The sequence below is a fragment of the Pteropus medius genome, unplaced genomic scaffold (genome assembly GCF_902729225.1).
Source record: "Pteropus medius unplaced genomic scaffold, Ma_sr-lr_union100, whole genome shotgun sequence".
NCBI classification, from domain to species: Eukaryota; Metazoa; Chordata; class Mammalia; order Chiroptera; family Pteropodidae; genus Pteropus; species Pteropus medius.
Genome location: NW_024354503.1, coordinates 2873196 through 2892997, shown reverse-complemented (window position 1 = coordinate 2892997; position 19802 = coordinate 2873196). Strand labels below are relative to the sequence as shown.

The following is a 19802-nucleotide window of genomic DNA, read 5'->3' as shown; positions in this document are numbered from 1 at the left end:
TCTTGTTCATCGAACTTACTACATAGATTTTTTCATTGTGGTAAAATATATAAAACATAAAATTTACGTATTTTATGGGAGCAGCCATTTTTAAGGGTACAGTTCAGTGGTATTAAGTACATTTATGTTATTGGACAACCACCACCACCATCCATCTCCAGAACCCTTCCATCTCCCCAGACTGAAACCCTGTACCCATTAAACCAGAACTCCCAATTCCCCCTCCCTCTGCTCCTGGCAGCCACCATTCTACTTTCTGTCTCTATGAATTTGACTGTTTTAAGAGTCTCGTACAAGTGGAATCGTACAATATTTGCCCTTTTGTATCTGGCATATTTCACTGATATTCAGAGTTCATCTATATGGTAGCATGTTTCAAAATTTCACCCCCTTTTATGGCCAAATAATATCCTATTGAATGTATATACCACATTTTGTTGATCCATTCGTCTAACAGTGGACACTTGGGTTGCTTCACCTTTTACTGGCAGCTCCTTGAGAACAGGAGACAGCCTCTGAGCCATCGGCATGGAGTTACTGCTCATAATTGTCAAATGTTAAAAAAAAAGTTTCTCATTATAAAAGTAGATATAGTCTTATAGAGGATGAAGAAAATATGTATAAACAAAAGAAAGAAACAAAAATCTATAATCTCATTTCGCAGAGAGAATTACTATTAACTTAGTGTTATGGTCTGAATGTTTGTGACCCCCATCCCCAAATTCACGGGCTGACGTCCCAACTCCCAATGTGACTGTTTTTGGAGGTAGAGCCTTTATGGAGGTAATTAAGGTTAAATAAGTCATAAGGATAGAGCCCTGATCCAGTAGGAATGGTGTCCTTATAAGAAGAGACACCTGAGAGCTCACTGGCTCTCTCTCCGCCATGTAAGGATAGAGTGAGAAGGTGGCTAACTACAAGCCAGGAAGGAGAACTTTCACCAGAAACCAACTGACCAGCACCTTGATCTTAGACTTCCCAGCCTCCAGAACTGTGAGAAACATATTTCTCTTGTTTAAGCCACCCAATCAAATACTTTATTATGACAACCCAGGCAGACTAAGACACACAGGTATCCCTCCAATCATCTGTGTATATATGCATATATATGTATATGTTCGTTTTGTTTGTTTGTCTTTTCTAAGCCAAAACCAAAATGGAATCATTCGTAGGCAGTGTATCATAGGAGTTAAGAGCATAAGTGTTGAAATCAGACAGATCTGAATTCAGATCACCAGTGTAACTCTCTAGATTTATTCCCTCCTCTGCAAATGGGGATGATAACAGTATTGAACTCCTAGGACTGCTGTGAGGATTAAATTAGAAAATGCTCTGACAGTGTTTGGCTCAGTTTGTGGCACATGGTAAAAGCCAGCCCTCTTAAATGGAGGTACATTCACTACTCGCTAGACTGTAAGCTCCTTGAGGGAGGGAGCTTTTCTGACTTCTCTGCTTTATCCCTTGTTCTTAGCACAGTACCTGGAGAATAGGTCCCTAATAAATATGTATTGAATGAAAGAGTAAGTGGTTCAATGAGAACATAAAGAGAGAGCAGCCAGCACAGTGCCTAATGGATTAGCATGGAGTCTTTGGCATTGTTAAACTGTTCTGAACCAGTCGGGGACAGTGGTTAAGAGTATGGATCCTGGAGTTCAACTGCCTGGGTTTTAATTCTGGTTCTGCTGGTTTCCACATAGGTGACCTGAGTCATATTATTTAAAATGCACCTTTAAATGCATCTATCTCTAAAATGCACTTTAAAATGCAACTCTAAAATGGAGACAAGAACAACCTCACTGGCTTGTTATGAGGATTAAATGAGATGATCCGTATCAAGTGCCTAAAATAGTACTTACCTCGAAGGGTTGTTATAAGGATTAAAGATCATCCATAAAAACACCTAGAATGTTGCTCAATAAATGCTTTATTTGCTTAATGTCAAAATGTTGATTACTTATTGTCATCCTCAGATCAAACAGCAGCAAATCGAAAGCGGAGACCCCCAAAACACCCACCAGCCCCTCGAGCCCAACCTTTGCCCCCTCCATCTGCCTCCTGGCACCCTGCTATCTCACAGGGGATTCTGTCCGGGACAAGTGTGTGGAGATGCTCTCAGCAGCCTTGAAGGCAGATGGTGAGAGAGCCAAAGATGGGGAGAGGGAAGGGCTTCCCAAGGGCAGATGAGACGTGGTCTTTCTCCCTGGTAAAAGCAGGTTTCACTGCTAAGGTCATATGTGCTGATGCCTGTGTTTCCCAAATCTCTTTTAGATGATTACAAGGACTATGGAGTCAACTGTGACAAGATGGCATCAGAAATTGAAGGTCATATCCTTGAGGTGTGCTGGGGTTGTGGGTGCCTGGACTGTGCAGTAGCGGGTCTCCCAAAGGCAGGGGACACAGGACAGAGAGCAGACCGGGCAAAGGGGCCCAGGGACAGCCCCCTGCTCTGTCCCAGAACCAGAGTTCTTCATTCTATCTAACATTTATGAAGTCTTGCACCGGCCAGCCTCATGCTAGGCTGTTTATGAGCAGTACCTCATTCAGTGTTGAGAACAATTCATGAGGAAGTTTCCCTCACTAATCCAATTTTACAGGTGAGGTAAGCAAGGTTCAGAGAGGTCAAGTCACTTGCCAAAGCTCACACAGCGAATAGTAGTGGCATAGTTGGAATCTGAACCCAGAAAGTATGACTCCAGAATCTGAGGGCTCAACTGCTGTGCCAGACAGGTTGTGTCGTAACATGCCTAGGTTGTGACATCAAAAAGTTGAGTAGACAGAGAGGACAGCATTTCTCATGCTCAGCCTTTCCCCTCTTTCCAGCCTCTGCAGATAACAGGTCCCATTTTTTACTTTCCAGTATGGACCAGGCACAGTACTGGGCAGCCAGCACTTCCTACCGCTGTTAATTCTCACAACAATCTGTAATGCAGGGGGCTGTTGTCCCCATTTCACAGAGGAGGGAACTGAGACTCAGGAACTACTGGGTGTCAGAGCTGGACTGAAAACCTTGGTCTTTGGATTCCACGTCCCGAATTCTTTGCATATGCCCCATTCTCCCACTATCTGAAAGGCCTTGTGTGGACAGAGGAGGTGACCACCTGTGTAATATGGGCCTGTTGCACCAAAAGATTTTTGTCTTCAGAAAAAAAAAAAAAAAAAAATCCCTCAGCACTGTGCCCCACTGAGTGAATGCTAGAATTTCTTTAACTGGAAACAAAGCTTTGCATGTCAAAGAGGTATGGAGGGAGGGGGACAGAGTCCCCAGAAGAGAGGGGGTCTGAGTGTCACACTGGGATTTGAGTGACCCTTTTGAGGCCTCCTGGGCTCTACCTAGGGAGCCCAGCTGGGGTTGAGGAAGGGCAGGGGCCAATCTGCAGAAAACAAACTTAACTGCTTCCATCGCCTGTCTGAGGCCCAATCTAATATCCTTCAACACATCTGGGATGTTCTCACCACCATCATTTAATTATTAACCAGCATGTCTTGAGCTAGCCAGCACCTCACTGAGTACATTTTCATAATTCTTCATGAATTCAGAATAAAGAGCACAAGCTCTTCATCTTTGTTTTCTCTGGAACAGCTGTTCCTCCAAGCAGTTCCCTTCCACCATCAAGCCCAGTTTGAAACAAAGGTGGATGGCTCAGTGTATCATTCCACTCCTGGCCTTCCCTCTTCCTTTTCGTCCTCCACTGATTGTCCCTCTTTTGAAGGAGAGGAAATCAGGGCTGCATCAACCCTTTATCTCTTTGTTCTTCGAGGTGGGAAGTCAGGGGAAGAATAGTTTAGGGACTTGAATGCTTTGTATTCTAAAAAAAGCTCTATTCTCTTTGGAGTGACATGGCAGCCAGTAGGACCTGCAGATGCTCCTCTAAGAGGTCATTACCCCCTCCCTCCCTCTCCCCGTCTGTGCTCCACCTCTTCCTCCCCTGCATGGACACAGAGTCAGGAAGAGGTTGATGGAGATATTGCCAGCCCACCTGTCCACTCATACCAAGCAGATGCACAACTTCAGTTATCCTAAACACAGATTTTTAAACAAATGTTTTGGCTTTCCGTTGCATTATGGCACACTCTTTTTTTTTTTTTTTACATTTTTATTGTACAAACAGCATTAAACAATAACAAAAAATAACAACAATACTAACTTCCCTCCCACCACTTCTAGCAAGTCAGCTGTTTCCACTTTCCACATTCCTCCCCTCAGTCTCTTTCTCGTACATGGCTTTTCCCAGCAAAGGCTTCGTCTTCCTGATTCTGCTTGGCTTAGGAGACCAAGAAAATGTGGCTGTGTTCCCTGAGCTCCTCTAGGGATGGAGAAGGGAGGAGGCAGTGGGAGGCTTGTCTGGGATGCAGCATCTGGACAGAGAACTCACTGTGGTCCGTGGCCAGGGGCAACTTCCTGCTGGGTGAGTGGAGAGAGAGCATTACCGTTAGGAGGGGGTCTGGCTTCCAGCCCTGTTTCTGCCGGGAATTTGCTTTGTGACCTTGAGTGAGGGCCTGCACCCTTTCTAAGCCTCAGCTTCCTCATCTATTAATGAGAGACATAACTCTGATTGGCAATTCCCAAAGTAGAGTCCAGGGGATGGTAATAGGTATTACTACAGAAAAGGGTATATTACTAGAGAATTGGGAGCACCGGATTAAACAAAACTCAGCGATTTCTTTATTGCAGTACTTCTTAGAGCCTGAAACATGTGGCTCCTAATCTTATGTTTTCCTCTGCCGGCTGGACTCAACAACCTCTAGATAACTAGAGGTAATCTTCATTGTTATCATCTTAACAGCCCTTAAATGTTGAGTACTCGATATGTCCCAGACACCATGCTAGCGCATCATGTAGCTTAACTCACTGAATCCTCTAACAGCCCTGTATTTTATAAATAAGGAAACCGAGGCACAAAGAAGTCATGCGACTCACCTGAGGTCACACAAGAGGCTCAGGCAAACCCAGAGTCCATGACACTAGAGTGCTTGCTGTGACCTGATCTCACCATGGAGGCTGTTTCCTGTCCCTGGTATGTTGGCTGATCCCAAATATCAAGTGAAACCCACACTTGGAGAGTCAGAGGCCACAAAAGCACCCGACCCCTGTACAAGTCCAAGGAGAGGAAGAGATGGCCATGGGCTCCTCGGGCTTCAGGGAGAGTCTCCCCTTCCTTCTGTGCCCCTCCGTGAGTGGCTGGCTGGCCCTTGACTGTGTCACATATCTACCAGGAGCTCAAGAGCACAGACATGAAGTACCGGAACCGTGTGCGCAGCCGAATCAGCAATCTCAAGGACCCCAGGAACCCCGGGCTGCGGCGGAACGTGCTCAGTGGGGCCATCTCTGCCGAGCTCATTGCCAAGATGACAGCAGAGGTGAGGCCTGGGGCTGGGACCTCTGCACTGTGGGGCGGGAGGCCAGGCTCCTCCAGCTCTGTGCAGGTCTGAGAGGCGGTGGCTTTTGGCTCCATGAAGATGAGCCAGGGGCCTCTTACAGCCAGACCGTCTTCTCGGACTCCTCGTGTCTCAAAGCTTCTGGACCATCAGGATCATGGACATGGCTAATGCATATTAAGTACTATTTTAAACAATTTAGGTTCACTGGCCAATTCTTTCTTCACACCAACTAAGGTAGAAATGTTTATTATCCCCATTTTACAGATGAGGAAACTGAGGCTCAGAGGAGTTAACTGATTTACCTATACACACAACTAGAAAATACCGAAGCCAGGAGGCAAGTTATCTGGCCTCAGAGCACCTGCTCTTCACTGCTTTGTTATCTGCCTCCATCTTCCGCCTTGTTCAGGCCTATGTCCCGTTACCCAGCTGTGGGCCCAACCCTGAACAGGAGTCCCTGTCCAGGGAGCACAGTGCAAGGTGGGGAGACATGCATACTTACAAAGTTGTATAAAACAGGTGGTAAGTGCCATGATTGAGCCATCACGAGAACTTATAGGAAGGAAGGATGGACCCAGCTTAAAGGGGTCAGTAAGGGAAAGGAAAGGGAACGAGCCTGTTCGAGAAAGTAGAGTGTAGTGGCTAGGAGCTTTGGAGCTGTGCCACACTGCCTGAGTTCGAATTCTGCCTCTGGCACTTACCCGCATGATCTTAGACAAGCTACTTAACCTCTCTGTGCCTCAGTTTTCTCATCTGTGAAACAAGAATAAGAATAGCTATCTCATGAAAGATTCAATGAGTTAATATACGTGAAGCGTTTAGAAGGTTAATACATGAAAAGCCCTCCCCAGAATTAGTATACGATAGGCACATTCACCCAGCATTTCATGTAACCCTCAGCACAGTGCTATGAAAGAAGAAATATTATCCCCATTTTCTGGATGAGAACACTGAGGCCACACACAACTCATAAGTGACAGACAAGGATTTGAACTGAGAGCTGTTTATTTCAGAGTCTACATCTTGGAAAGACCTTTTGCACACACTCAGGTATGAGCGGCTCTTCACTGCCAGAGCTAATGAGGGATTTCCCACAGGCACCTGGAGATGGCATTGCCAAAGCACTACTAAGCGGAGGTGGCCCAGAGAAGGGGAAGGGAACTGCATGGCATCCCGGAGTTTCGGTGTGCCTCAGGGTGTCTGGGAATCCTCTGAAACTTGGCAAGAGTGTGCCTCTGGGTGTTTGTTATGTGTGTGGTATGTGTGTCTGATGTGTGTGGTATGTGTGTGGTGTGTGTTTGGTGTTTAGTATGTCTGTGCATATTTAGTGTATACATGTGGTTATTCTATGTCGGTGTATGTAGGTGTGTATGTGTTATAGAGTGTGTGTATATATATTTTTCTGAGGAGAGAGTTCACTGATTTCCTCAAATACCCAAGATAAGAAAGTTAATATTGGTTTTAGAATAAAATGGAAAACTTGGAACAAGTGGACCAAGGTTATCTTTCTGCTTAATTTAAAATATCTGACTTTTTTAGGTAAATAACAATATATGCCTACAGTTACAAATTGCAGTTTGGCTTTACAGTGTATTCTCCTTCCCTGCAAGGTGAAGCTGTGGAAAACCAGCCTTGTGTTTATTTCTCTCTGTCCCTCACTCTGTGGCTCTGGTGTCCTTCTGCCTCTCTTTGTGTGTATATAGTGAGAATGCTATCAAGAGACTGTCTTACAGCCAATTCCAGAACCATGTTGGGGAACCAGGCCCAAGAGAACCAAGAAAAAGGTGTAGACACAGGTTTGAGCCAAATCCAGCAAGTTTCCAGAAGATGGAGGTCTGGATTAGGACAAAGACGGGCTCCAGAAGTCCTAGGAAAGCAACTGGCCAAGCCAGACACATGGAAGAAGTCAGGCCCCACCCAGGACTGTTCACTGGAACAGGGCAAGAGAATCAGTTGACCAGCCCAGGCCCATAAAGAGGCTGACCAGGCCAAGGAGAATAAGCCAAGAATCTAGTAGGCTGTCCACAGGGACTGCCAGGGCCAGCCACCAAGGACCCCTCTGCCAGCAACCCAGGCAACGGATGCCAAGGAGATCCTCTTCCTGGGGTCATCTTTTGCCCTAGGCAGGAAGTTTCTATAAGAAAAATAGGGCCATTTTTGCTCCAATAAGAAAAATAACAGCTTGGGGTTGGGCTGCTTGTGGAGCTGTGGACAGAGAACTGGGACTCCTGTCAGGGGGAAGCCTGAGTCAACAGATGCCTGTGTGGATGGACGTCCCTCTGTGCATCCCTGTGTCTCGCTAACTTCTTTCTCGTGTCTCTTTCCTTATTCACCTGAGGCCCTCATTCTTCATTCTCTCTTTTCCTGTCTACCCAGATGTATCAAAGAAAGGAGTAGATTCTGAGATATCATTAGAGCTGTTGAGTGGGCATGCCGCAAACCCCACAAAAGGAGGGATCTTGTCTGCTCACTGGTCACCTAGTATTGACACCAGTGCCGGGCACATCATAAGTGCTCAACAAATATTAATCGAATTCACAATTGGGCCCTCCTCTAAGAGGGTTGACAATGTGAGGAGTTTCAATCACTTCATACCTTTATTTTCCTCGTTTTCTACCTTATTTTCTATATTACTGTACTTACTCCATGTATTTTTGATGTTGGCACCGTCTAAATGAGTCAGGGCAGAGATAGGTAATGGATTGGTGAGTGAGTGGATAGATTTTTTTCCTGTTCTCTATTTCTTAGGTGGCACACAAGATTCTCTTTCCACAATCCAACCCCCAGCCAAGTCTCCCACATTCCTCACCTTGAACCCACTCCAAATACCCTTCTGAAACATGTTATTCTTAGCCTCTGATCTTATACTTCCACTATTCTTTTTGTCTTCCCCTAGGAATTCCTGCTTATCTTTCAAGACTGGTTAAGGTGTCAGCTTCTTTAATGAGCCTTCCCTGCCCCTAAGCATTTAGCTCCCAAACTCTGGGGCTTTCCCTGCATTTTGTATGCCTTTGCTTTGATACTTAGCTGAGGTTATGCCACCAGATTAGCATTACCTGGGGACAGGAACCAAATCTTCTTATCTGAATCCTGAGGGTTTAGAGGCAGTGGCATATTGAAGCCAGCTTTTACCAGCTCAAGAGATGATTATGTGTAGCTATTCCCAACTCTGCCTTCAGATACATCAAATTAGTAGCTTGAAGTTGGCCATGGTGGAAGTATATACACCATGGAAATTGGTAAATGCTGCAAATCAGCCACCCCTATGGCTGAAGCCAGTTTACCAGCTCACCAATGCAGTTAAAGACATTCAATAAATTGACATCCAACAGAGACTGAATGAATGAATGAATGCATTATTCTCTGGAAAATCTCCCCAGATTAAAATCAGCTTCTTTTTGCTCAGATGGCGTTGGATTGACTTGTTTTTCTATAAACTCCTGCCGTTGGTTAGGACCTATTCCTTGAATTTACCACAGTAGCATGTAAACATTCATGTGTACCAGAATAACTTGGGAGCACTAGTAAAAATGTACATTCCTGGGTCTGCCCTTTGAATTTTAGATTCCTAGGAATCTGCATTTTATCAAGAAGCTCAAGTGGTTATAATGCGGCAGTCAGCATCAGATTTAGTGTTCACTAAAATCATTTAACCTTTGTGCCAGCTCTGTTCTCCATGGTTTAAGGAGTCAGGAAAGATAGCAACAATAAAAATGTTTAGCTAATATCAAATCCTCATTTTAACATTAGCTTCTTCCATCCTCCTACCCCCAAACCAACCTTAGCTAGACCTCTCTTTGGTTTGAGTGTCCTCTTCTCTGTTCTCCTCTGGCTGAAGTTTAAGGAGAGCCAAAAGGCCAGGGAGATGGATAAAGAAGGGCAAGACCTAGACAATGCAGACACTAAATGTCTGCAGTAAGTTGACACAAGACATGAGACTGTTCTGTAGGAACTTGAAGATGTTCTGTAAGCACAGATGAGCAGTTAGTTGTGTGAACCTAGGAGCTTCAGGTTGTAGGAGGATGGGAACGGCAGCAACAAGTCATAGTGAGACAAAGGTTCCCACAAGGCAGAATGGGCTGGACAGTGATTGCAGCTCAGACAGGCCCTGGGTCAAGTCCAGACTGGAAGGACAGGGGACTATCTTAGATCGGCTGGTCAGTGGTCAAGTCGGCTCAAGCAGGAAAGTTCAGGCAGGTACTCAAGGTCCTGGCAGGCAGGGTGAGCACCAGATCTGAGGAAATGTACACTAGAGCACGGGTCCCCAACCCCTGGGCTGCGCAACCCCTGGACTGCGGACTGGTACCAGTCCGTGGCCTGTTAGGAAACAGGCGGCACAGCAGATGAGTGGCAAATGAGCAAGTAAAAAGCTTCATCTGCATTTGCAGCCGCTCCCCAGCACTAGCATCACCACCTCAGCTCCACCTCAGATCATCAGGCATTAGATTTTCATAGGAGCACTGGTCCCTGGTGCCCAAAAGGTTGCGGACCACTGCACTAGAGTGTTGATCCTGGGGCGGGAGCTGTTTGCCTTCTGTTCTCCTGTCCATGCCCTTCTGCACTTGACCCAAGCAGAGCCCCCAGTTTTGCTCTTCCACCCAAAGGCAGAGCGGGGACTTTTCGAGTATAGCCTTTTTCGAGCTGGAGAAGGGTCACGGGTCCAGGCCTCCCTCCAGCTCCTTGTACTCAATCCAGCACGTTCTCCCCTCTTCTGTTCAGGCTCTAGAAACCAGGCATAGGGCAGGGCTCCTGGGACTCCCCAGGCCTGAAGGGCAGACTTGTTTCTCTCCAGGAAATGGCCAGTGACGAGCTGCGGGAACTGAGGAATGCCATGACTCAGGAGGCTATCCGTGAGCACCAGATGGCCAAGACTGGCGGCACCACCACTGACCTCTTCCAGTGCAGCAAATGCAAGAAAAAGAACTGTACCTACAACCAGGTATGGTAGAAAGGCTAAGAGGCATAGAGGTGGAGAACCAGAGAGAGCTCAGGGAGGAGCCAGAGGGGGAAAGGACTGCACAGAGAAAGGCAGATCTTAATTGACAATGTGATGCACCTGTGGCTTCTAGAAAATATTCTTCTGCATGTACGATCACCCAAGTTTGTGTCTATGAGACTTGTCCAGTATGTTCTGGCCAGGCCTGAAGCAAGATTAAGGGGAACAAGATTCACAGGACACAGAATTGTAGAGTCACACAGATGGTTGGAAAGATAACAGTCTAAAACTCAGCTCCCTCATTTGACACATGGGGAAGCGAAGGCCCAGACGGGACTGGTTTTGCAGCTTTGTCCAAGATGGCAAGGATAGTCAATGGCAGCGATAGTAATAAATCCAGATTCAGACCTTTCTGACTGCAATACAGCCAACTTGGTGTGTCAAGCCTAAGGGAGTTAGCCCGAATCCTAAGGATGAAGACCATTGCCCAGATGTGGGGAGCCACAGAGGGCTGTGGAGACCACCTTCTCTGGAAGACTTAAAACCAAGGAACCACCTCCTGTTTCAGGGTGCACATGTTATGCCCTTGCGCCACCAATATTCTTAAATTCTAATTGGCACCTAGTCATTCTAGAATTTTATTCATTCCTCCATCTGTTAAGAAAGATTTATCAAGAGCACAAGGCCGAGTGGCTACAGTAGACATATGCTCGGCCTTGCCATGCAGGAGTCATCTCAGAGAATTTCGATTCAGGAATTTGGAGATGTTTGTGGAAGCTTCTGCCCTGCTCCAAGCACACTTCCATGTGGAGGGATATGCTTCCTGTGTCTCATCTCCCACCAGAAATACATCACCCATTAGCAATGTTTTCTCTGCATAGAGAAACCACAATGTTATTTTTTCTCAGATGTTATGGCTTTTCAGTGACAAGGCTGTGCTAAGCTGTGTTCTCTTGGCTAACTGCTGGGTTCGCTCATTAGCCAGGGGACTACCTCCAACCCCACAGACTTTCATCTGACATCAGTCATATCCGAGTGTCAGCAAAGTAACAACATGCTATGTGTCATGGCCATCCAGGGTTGGTCATAGAAAAGTAGAACAAATTAAATCTGGAAATTCCAAGGATTTGCTGTGGGAAACCCAGTTCCTATTACCTGAATAAAGTTAAGGGGTTGAGAAACTAGAAAACATGAAATAGTCTCAATGATCTTCAAATCTCTTTTCCTCCCTGGTTCTCAATTCTTCCACCTGTACAATGAAGAATGAACTAGGTGATTTCTAAGAGTGCTTCCAGCTCGCACAAGAGAGGCATATCCTATAGGGTGTGTTCAGAGGTGAGTCAGAGCATACTTCTTGTAGGTGATGAGTCTTGAAGCAAAAGAAGAGAGATCAGTTCAGAAGGATCAGCAAGAGTGAAAGAGCAAAGGCCAGGCCGAGCCACTGAGATACTAGAAGTGAGCTGATGGACCTGCACGAGGAGAGGAAAATATATAGTATGGAGTTCTCAGTGATAAGGGAATTATCAAAGGGGGATGGGAATAACAGTGCCAAGCTCTGGGATTTGAACCTACTCCTACAGACACTGGGAGCCATGGCAGGTCCTAGAGCAGGGGAGTGACTTCGCGAATGGGCCTCTCTCTCTCTCAGGTGCAGACACGAAGCGCTGATGAGCCCATGACTACTTTTGTCCTGTGCAATGAATGCGGCAATCGCTGGAAGGTCTGTATGTCTGGGTCTGCTTCCCTTCCCTGTCATCCACAGATGCTGTCCCACATAAGGAGTAGTATACTCACAGCCAAGAAGGGGCCTTGTGCACTGGGCGGGGTGGGGAGTATACCGGCCTGTGCAGAGGGGGTCTGCAGAGCTGGAGATCATGGCAGGTTGTTTTTGGTGAGGCAGAGAGATAATGCACGTGCATGTTTTTGTTTTGGAAGGCACCCAGCTGGGGTGGGAGCAGCAGCCCACATTTTATCAGAGGATGGGCAAGTCTGTCATTTCAGCACAGATGAAATTGTTCCTCTCCTCCCCTAGATCCCCAAAGGGGAGGAAAAACAATAGCATTCTGCATTTGGACCACACCTCTTTGCAAAATGCTTTCACAGATGGTATTTCCTTTGAACCTGGTCACAGCCAGGGACGAGGAAGTCTGAGCCCTGTCAGAGGGGCCTCACTACCCCTGCTCCCCCACACACACACCTCCCTGTGCTCCCAGGTCATACTCCGGTCCCAAGGCAGCTCTGGAAAAGCTTACATCACCCAAGGCTGTAACCTGGGCCGCCCCAGCTCCTGCAAAGGCAGAGGTTTTGTTTTTAGGCGTGGGAGACAAGCAAAGACTGCTCTCATAGTGTTCCTTCTTGCCACATCTTCTGAAAGAACTCAGTGTGGTCATGTGATTAATGTCAGTTTCCAGTCTGATTTGCACGTGCACTGTTTGATGTCTGGGCCACCAGACAGACAGCAGGTACTCCAAAAGTTCTAGGGTACTTAGCAAAGAGCCCAAGACTGAGCATGGGCTGGGAGTCGGAAGCCCTGGTTTCAAGTCTCTACTTCGCCCTACTTGCTGTGTGACCCTGAGCATATCACTCACCTCCCTGAGCAAAAGGGTGATAATAATGCCTTTTTCCCATGGTTGATGTGAAGATTATTACATACACACGCACACTTTATGAGAAACATTCCTTTTTAGTACTTTCACTTCCAGATGAGGAAATGAGCTACCATAATACTCAACGAGCATAAAGTCACATAGTTCGGAGCTCTGAAAGATCATGCTCCAAATTCCTGATTGATTTAGTTTCTACAACTTTAATAAGGGCCTCAATAGCCCTGAGACTCCATTATAACTGCCATATTTTTTAAAGTAAAAGTCATACAATTATGTATTTTTTCCTTTATTCATCTATTGAGCACTTAAGGATGGGGCCAATATAGTGGCCCAGTGGTTTAGAGTATGGGCTGCGGCATCAGGTTCAAATCCTAGCTTTTTATCACTTACAAGGTGACTTAGCTAAGTGACCTGAACTCTCTAGGCCTGAATTTCCTCATCTGTAAAATGAGGGTATTATCTCTACCCACAGGGCTGTTTTAAGGATTAGAGAATGTAATACACGTAAAGCATATGATAGCTAATATGGTATCTTTGTCAAATTAGAAAAAGGTCCCTGCCTCCAGGTAGACACAGCCTTGCATCAGGGTACAGAGCTTGGCAAACAGAGCAGGGGCTGAGTTTCAGCCCCATCTTGCCCCTTTGGCCAGGCGCTCTTGTGCAGTGAACAACCTGTACAACCATACCAAAAAAGCCCTGAGCATATAGGTTTCTGATACATAGAAACCACCATTCTTATTATTCTGAGTCTGTCATCTATAGTATTATGGGAGTTTGGGCAAGTCACTGAACCTCTCCAAATTGCTTTTTTACCTGTGACACAATACCTACCTCCTAGGGTGATAGCGAGAATGAAATAAGTTAATGCATGTTAATACTGCCTAGCCCAGAATAAGTGCTCAATAAATCGTTGCTTTTGTCATTGTTACTATTAGGAAAGGATGTTCTGCCTGCTCCAAACTCAATTCTTCCCCGCCTCATTCTTATTAGTTGGAGAGGCAGGGCCCACAGGTGGCAGCTACCTGGCTTCTGACATTTTCATGTAGTGTACATTGCCATGTGGAAGGCCTGAAGTCTACTCAAGTGATTAGTGATAATCACAGTGATATTTTGACCTTGAATTGAGAGCCCACCACATATCCGACATTAAAATTCTATTTATTTGTATCTGATATCTTTCTCGCATTGTGGGGGAATTATGAACCCATTTTACAGATGAGTGATTTGTTCAAAGTCACATAGCTAATCATGGCAGAGCTTAGATTTAGACTCGGCTGTGTGGCTCCAGACCCTTCCTTCTTTTTCACGTTCCCTCCCCCTGCCCCTAGCCTCCTTGGATGGTACAGGGAAAGCTCTAAAATTTTGTTGCCTTTTTGGTTTTGTAGTTCTGCTGATAGAACTGCCAGCCAAGATTTCAGTGAACAAAGGTGAAGAAGAACAAAGAGAAAGCACTTAAGCCATCGTAACTGGAGAAAAAATAAAAATTAAAATGAAGAAAAATGCTGAACTCTGAATGGGGTATTAGGGATCAGAGGGAGGATTGTTTTGTAAAGTAATCATCACTTATTAATAAAGATCAGCTAATAGGGGGAGACTAATTGGGGTATGATGCTGAGTCTGTGTTGACAAACCTCCTATAGAAACTCCGAGACTTCAGAGCCTCAGAACTGAGGTGTTATATCTTTGACGGCGGGCTGGCAGACCTTTGCTCTGAGTCCCTTCCCTCACATCTGAACCTTTTCTGAATTGAAAAATACCAGACTTATGTAACTCTTACCCCATCCCACCCCACCCCAGAGTCACACATGCAGAAGTCGGCACGTGATTTGGCTTAGGCAGATATGACTTCCATGCCACGTAGAAAGATTTCTTCCCTACTCCTCATCTCCCAAACCCTCTGCTATTCCCTGTTCCTAGCTGGCTTTGGAGGCCTTTGAGGACTCCAGACCTAGTCCCTCTAGGCAGAGAACAGAGAGTCTTCAGCTGAGGCTTTCTGGGTGAAGGGTATGGTGGTGTCCCTCAGTTCTGTGGACCCGGGGAGGTGCAATGCGTTCCTCACAGCTCCATATGTGACCTGAACTTCAGAGGAAGTCTTCAGGGTAAGGGGCCTTATCATGCTTCTCCCATAATGACATCTACTTGCTTTTTAAGCTGACAGGAACTTTAGGCAAAGATAGAACCTTCCGGAAAGGCCTTAAGAGCAGTTCTGGTGGACCCATCCTGGATCTCAGTCTCTGATTGTCCCTGGCCCCGTGACGGCCCCAGGCTGAGCTCCTGGATTCTGTGTTTCCTCAAATGGCTGAAATACAGGAGCCAGTGAACTTCTGGGAGCCTGAGCAAGTCTCTTAACCTCCTGAGCCATCTCCTTAACTGTAAAAATGGAAGTGGTACTAGCGTCTACCTCATAGGGTGATTGTGCAGAGGCCACTGGGTCTCTCCGTATGCCTTGGTTTATCTTTAGGGCAGCTGTTTGGGAAAAGTTTCAGCCCAAGTTCCTTATATGCCTTGGTCATCATCCACTCTGAATTGGTTATCACCTTCCTCCTTCCATTCGTCAAGTGGCTCCTCCTGTAGATGAATCCTGTGAATAAACAGTGTACAGAAATCTGCCACCATCTTCAGCTTTTCAACAGTCAGATTTGGGATGGATCCTTTGGAAGGACTGAAAGTCCTCTCACAGATGACACAATACACACAGCCCATAAACGGCAGAACCAGGACTGAAACCCAGGCCTGCTGCTTCCTGTCATTGTGCTCAAGGTAGTGAGAGATCCAGGGCCATACACAATGCTCGGCCTCTACCTTCCAAGAATTCCCAGCCTGGCAGGGAAAGAAATCATAGGCACAGACTTTCCACACCAGATGGGATGTGATACATGCCTGAGGTACGAATATTACCCACAGAAATGTGGAGGGTGTTGCTTAAACTTTAACGTGGGTGGGAATCACATTCAAATGCAGATTCTGATTCAGTGGGTCTAGGATGGGGCCTGAGATTTCTCATTTTTAACAAGCTCCCAGGTGATGCTTGTGCTGCTTGTCCACAGACCACTCTGCATAATAAGAGTTTTAGGCATCCAGATTTTTCTCGACATTATCTAATCCTCCATCCAAATGTCTAGAAACCCAGAGTGGAATAAAAAAGCAACCACTATCCATTTAATAATGTCAATAAATGTTACTTTGGGGCTTTTGAAAGGAGGGACCCTGGGGCGATTTTCAGTAGTCACGGTTTAAATATCCATTGTGCTCCTGGAGTCAGGAATTTACAGCTTAGGAAAAAATACAGAACTGAATCTCCACCCTCAATAACCTTACTGTTTATAAAGGAGATGAGTCAGATTAAACAGCCAAAGAACAAGTCAGTTCTAGTCCGTACATCTGCACAGTACCTATCTGCATTCACAAAAGGACATAGAAAGGCCTGAATCAGCCTTAGACCCTGTTCATTAGCAGACGTCCATCCCCTCCCAACTGGTCTTCCTGTGTTCACTTGTGACCCACTCCAATTCATGCTCTCCGCTGCGCCAATCCAGAATAGGCATTTCGAAACTACAAATCTGGTCATGTTACAGCTCCCCACTCTACCACCCCCATTTAAAACTCCATTTTTCTCCCCACTGCTCTTGGCAGGGTCTACAAGGCCCCCCGCAGGGCTAGCCTCTGCCTCGCCCCCACACTTTGTGCTCCAGCCACAGTGGCCATGCTGTGCTCCTTCTTGTCCCACAGTCTGTGCTGGGACACATGATTTAACCCCATCTCCACCTGCACATCCAAGATGAAGATGGTGCGAACTGCAAGGGAGTTAGCATTCATTAACCTCTGCCACCTGGGAAGGCTTCCTAGGGGAGGGGAGATTGCTGCTTTACAGGAGGAAAAAGACAAGGTCAAGTGAGGTGAAACAGAGAGACAACATGCTTGGGTTAGAGGAGGGAAGGCCTCACCAGGAATGCTATGGCCAAAAGACTTTGAAAACAAAAGTACATTCAAGATCCAATGACCAATTTAGAAAGTGTTTCAAAATGTTACAGAAACCTGAAATACTGTACAAAATGAGAATTCTTTCTTAGTAGTCTCATCCAGACTACCAAATCTCTAATTTTAGCCCTGAGTTTAGTCACCAAGTACCTATGAATATCTCCCCCAAGCACCCCACTGGACCTCTCAGTACAATTAATCTTACTCTGAACTCACATCTTCTCTTTCTTAAATCCCTTCTTCTGTCTTTTTTCTATTTGTCGACTACTAGTTCATTACTTAGGACCATTTTTGACCCTTTCCCCTTGCCCTCTTCGCTTGATCAGTTCCCTATAGTCTCTCCCTTGTCCAACCCTCTCTCCATTGCCATCGCTATCAACATTGTCTTTCAGGTTTTCTTTTTTCTTGGACTTGTGCAAAGACCTTCTACTGTTCTCCCGGTTCAAAGCACTCCCTCCTTACCTGCATCGGCCTTGCATATCTCTAAGCATCACTTTTCCACTGACCTTCAGTGGATTTCCACCAGTTATCAAATAAAATCCAAACTCCTTGGTTTGGCTTTCAAAGCTCCCCTCCGTCTGCCTTCTGCCTGTCTTTGATGCTGTATCTTCTATACCTGCTGCCCTTTTGCTCTAGCCTAAGGGAGATAATGCCCGGTTCTTGAAAACCTGATGGGCCTTCCCAACTATTCTGATTCCCCCTCCTCCACCCCACCCAGATCCTACCCATTCTTTAAGGCTCATCTCAGATGTACTACACATCTGCTATGAAGCCTTCTCTAATCTCCTGACCACAAGAGATGGTTCCTCAGAAAACCCACAGTGCCGTGAAGTGCTAATCATTACATTGCATTCTACCATAACGATGATGATGATGATGATGATGATTTCTTTGTATGAGTGTCGATACTATTTATTAGTTATGAAGCATTTGCTAGCTGAGTATCTTGGCACCTTATGTAACTTCTCCATGCCTGCATTTTTCATCTGTAAAATGATGGCAATAGCACCTAGCTCCAAGGGTCATTGTGATTCATTAGAATCATGCCTAACACAAAGTATTTGATTAGTAAATGTTAGCTAATATTACTATGAGTATAGCGGAGTACCTTATATTGCTCAGCCAACCCTCAGACTCCATGAATTAGGTTACTCTTATTATGCTCTTTGAAAAAAAGAATCTAATAGTCTATGGCCATGCTACCCTGAACAAGCCCGATCCCGTCTGATCTCAGAAGCTAAGCAAGGTTGGGCCTGGTTAGTACTTGGATTGGAGACCACCTAGGAAGACCAGGTGCTGTAGGCGAAAAAAATTAAAAATTCAGAGATTATAAGCTGACAAGGTCCTTGCAATATGTGAGGTCAACCAAGGGTTGCTTCACCTAAAAAAAAAATTTAATTTAATTTTAAAAATCTAATGAAATATACATGATATAAAATTTGCCATCTTAACCATTTTAAGGGTATATGCAGTTGGGCGGTGTTAAGTACATTCACATTGTTGTCCAGCCAATCTGCAGAACTCTTTTCATTTTGTAAAACTGAACCTCTATAGCTATACAATTCTCCATTTCCCTCCTCCCCCAGCCCCTGGCAAGTACTATTCTGCTTTCTGTCTTTATATATTTTATTATTAGACCTTTTTACGGACTGAGAAAACCAAGGTTCAGAGAGTAATTTGCTTCCAGGAGACAGAATCTGGACTTGAACTCAGGCCCCTATTCATGCTCTGAGCCACTTTGAAATATGGCTTCAACTCACAGAGCATGATGTGTTTTACTTCCCCCGTAACAATGAAGGCCACTGTGTCCCAAGGCCCTCCTCCTCTGTGCCATGCGGTTTTGCAGCCGTTCCCACATTTATTCCACAGCAGCCCTGCAGTCATTGTGAGGGGCGGTGTCTCATCTCCCAATAGTGTGTCTGGTGCAGAAAAGAGACACAGTAAACATGTCCAGTGAATATGAGCCTATTTGATGCCTTTTAAGTAAGCTAAACAAACTAAATAAGTTTGTTGTACATTTTTAATGTAATTGTTTACATTTTTTTGAATGTTGATTCTCTTGAGAGAGAACCAGCTGAAATGCATGAGGTCAAAAAGAGCTTCCCTATCCCCTCTACTCCCCGCTCCTCCTGCAGAGTCAGTCTGCTCTTCTAACCTCAGGCCAGCCCCTAGGCTGCCTGCTATCATCATCAGCTTTGCTGATCCACAGTCAAACAGGCAGGCGGCAAGGGGACATAAGAGACCGTCCCTGCCCTGCTTCTTCCTCTGCCACTCCACCCCCACACTTCTCCCTCTAGCCATACCCAATCCTGACCATTCTGGAACAGCTCTGTCCTTTCATGCCTCCATGACTTCGCACATGCTGTTCTTGAAGACTGGAATGCTGTCCATTCCTTCCTTCTCCCATTTCCAAGACTCCTACAGTCTTTGCAAGCCAGCTCAGATGTCACCTCCTCTGTGAAGTTTCATCCCTTACCCACCAGCTATGAGTCCTCCCTGTCCTTGGTACAGACTAGCTAGCTCGTCTGTATACTGCAGCAGTTGGACTGCACTGACTGTTTGCAAGTCAGTGTGTCCCCCATGTCCCCAGCTGTGTTGAAGCTTCATCTCCGCTCCTAGCAGGTGTCGAGAAGTCCGAGTCACTTTGATTTTTTTTTATATTACTGGTATATTTGAAAATGAAGAGTTGACAAAACAAGATCACAAATACTGAGGCATATTTTTAAACGTTTGATAAATTAATCTTTCTAATCCAAAAAATTACCATGTAATTGTGTGGCTCGTGAGATAACTATAGGGTTTATTGAAATATAATTTATAGTGCTCCATAGGCACAGAGGTCTGTTAATAAGAGACGAGCTTAAGGTTATACAAGGAGGGTCTTTGATCAAACTGGTCAGTGG

The 19802-nt window shown here is 45.6% G+C and overlaps 1 protein-coding gene and 1 pseudogene across 2 annotated transcripts in view; both read left to right on the top strand.

The window, feature by feature from the left end:
* Positions 1-14519, top strand: part of TCEA3 (transcription elongation factor A3) — a 33582-nt gene extending 19063 nt beyond the window's left edge. For both annotated transcript variants that reach the window (XM_039854966.1, XM_039854964.1), the window contains 6 exons: positions 1971-2134; positions 2269-2325; positions 5204-5358; positions 10172-10318; positions 11964-12035; positions 14307-14519. In XM_039854966.1, the coding sequence (XP_039710900.1) occupies positions 1971-2134; positions 2269-2325; positions 5204-5358; positions 10172-10318; positions 11964-12035; positions 14307-14315 (604 nt within the window). In that variant the 3' untranslated portion in view covers positions 14316-14519. The remainder of the gene's footprint in view (positions 1-1970; positions 2135-2268; positions 2326-5203; positions 5359-10171; positions 10319-11963; positions 12036-14306) is intronic.
* Positions 14520-18085: 3566 nt separating this feature from the next.
* Positions 18086-18204, top strand: LOC120596363 (uncharacterized; annotated as a pseudogene).
* Positions 18205-19802: the final 1598 nt, after the last annotated feature.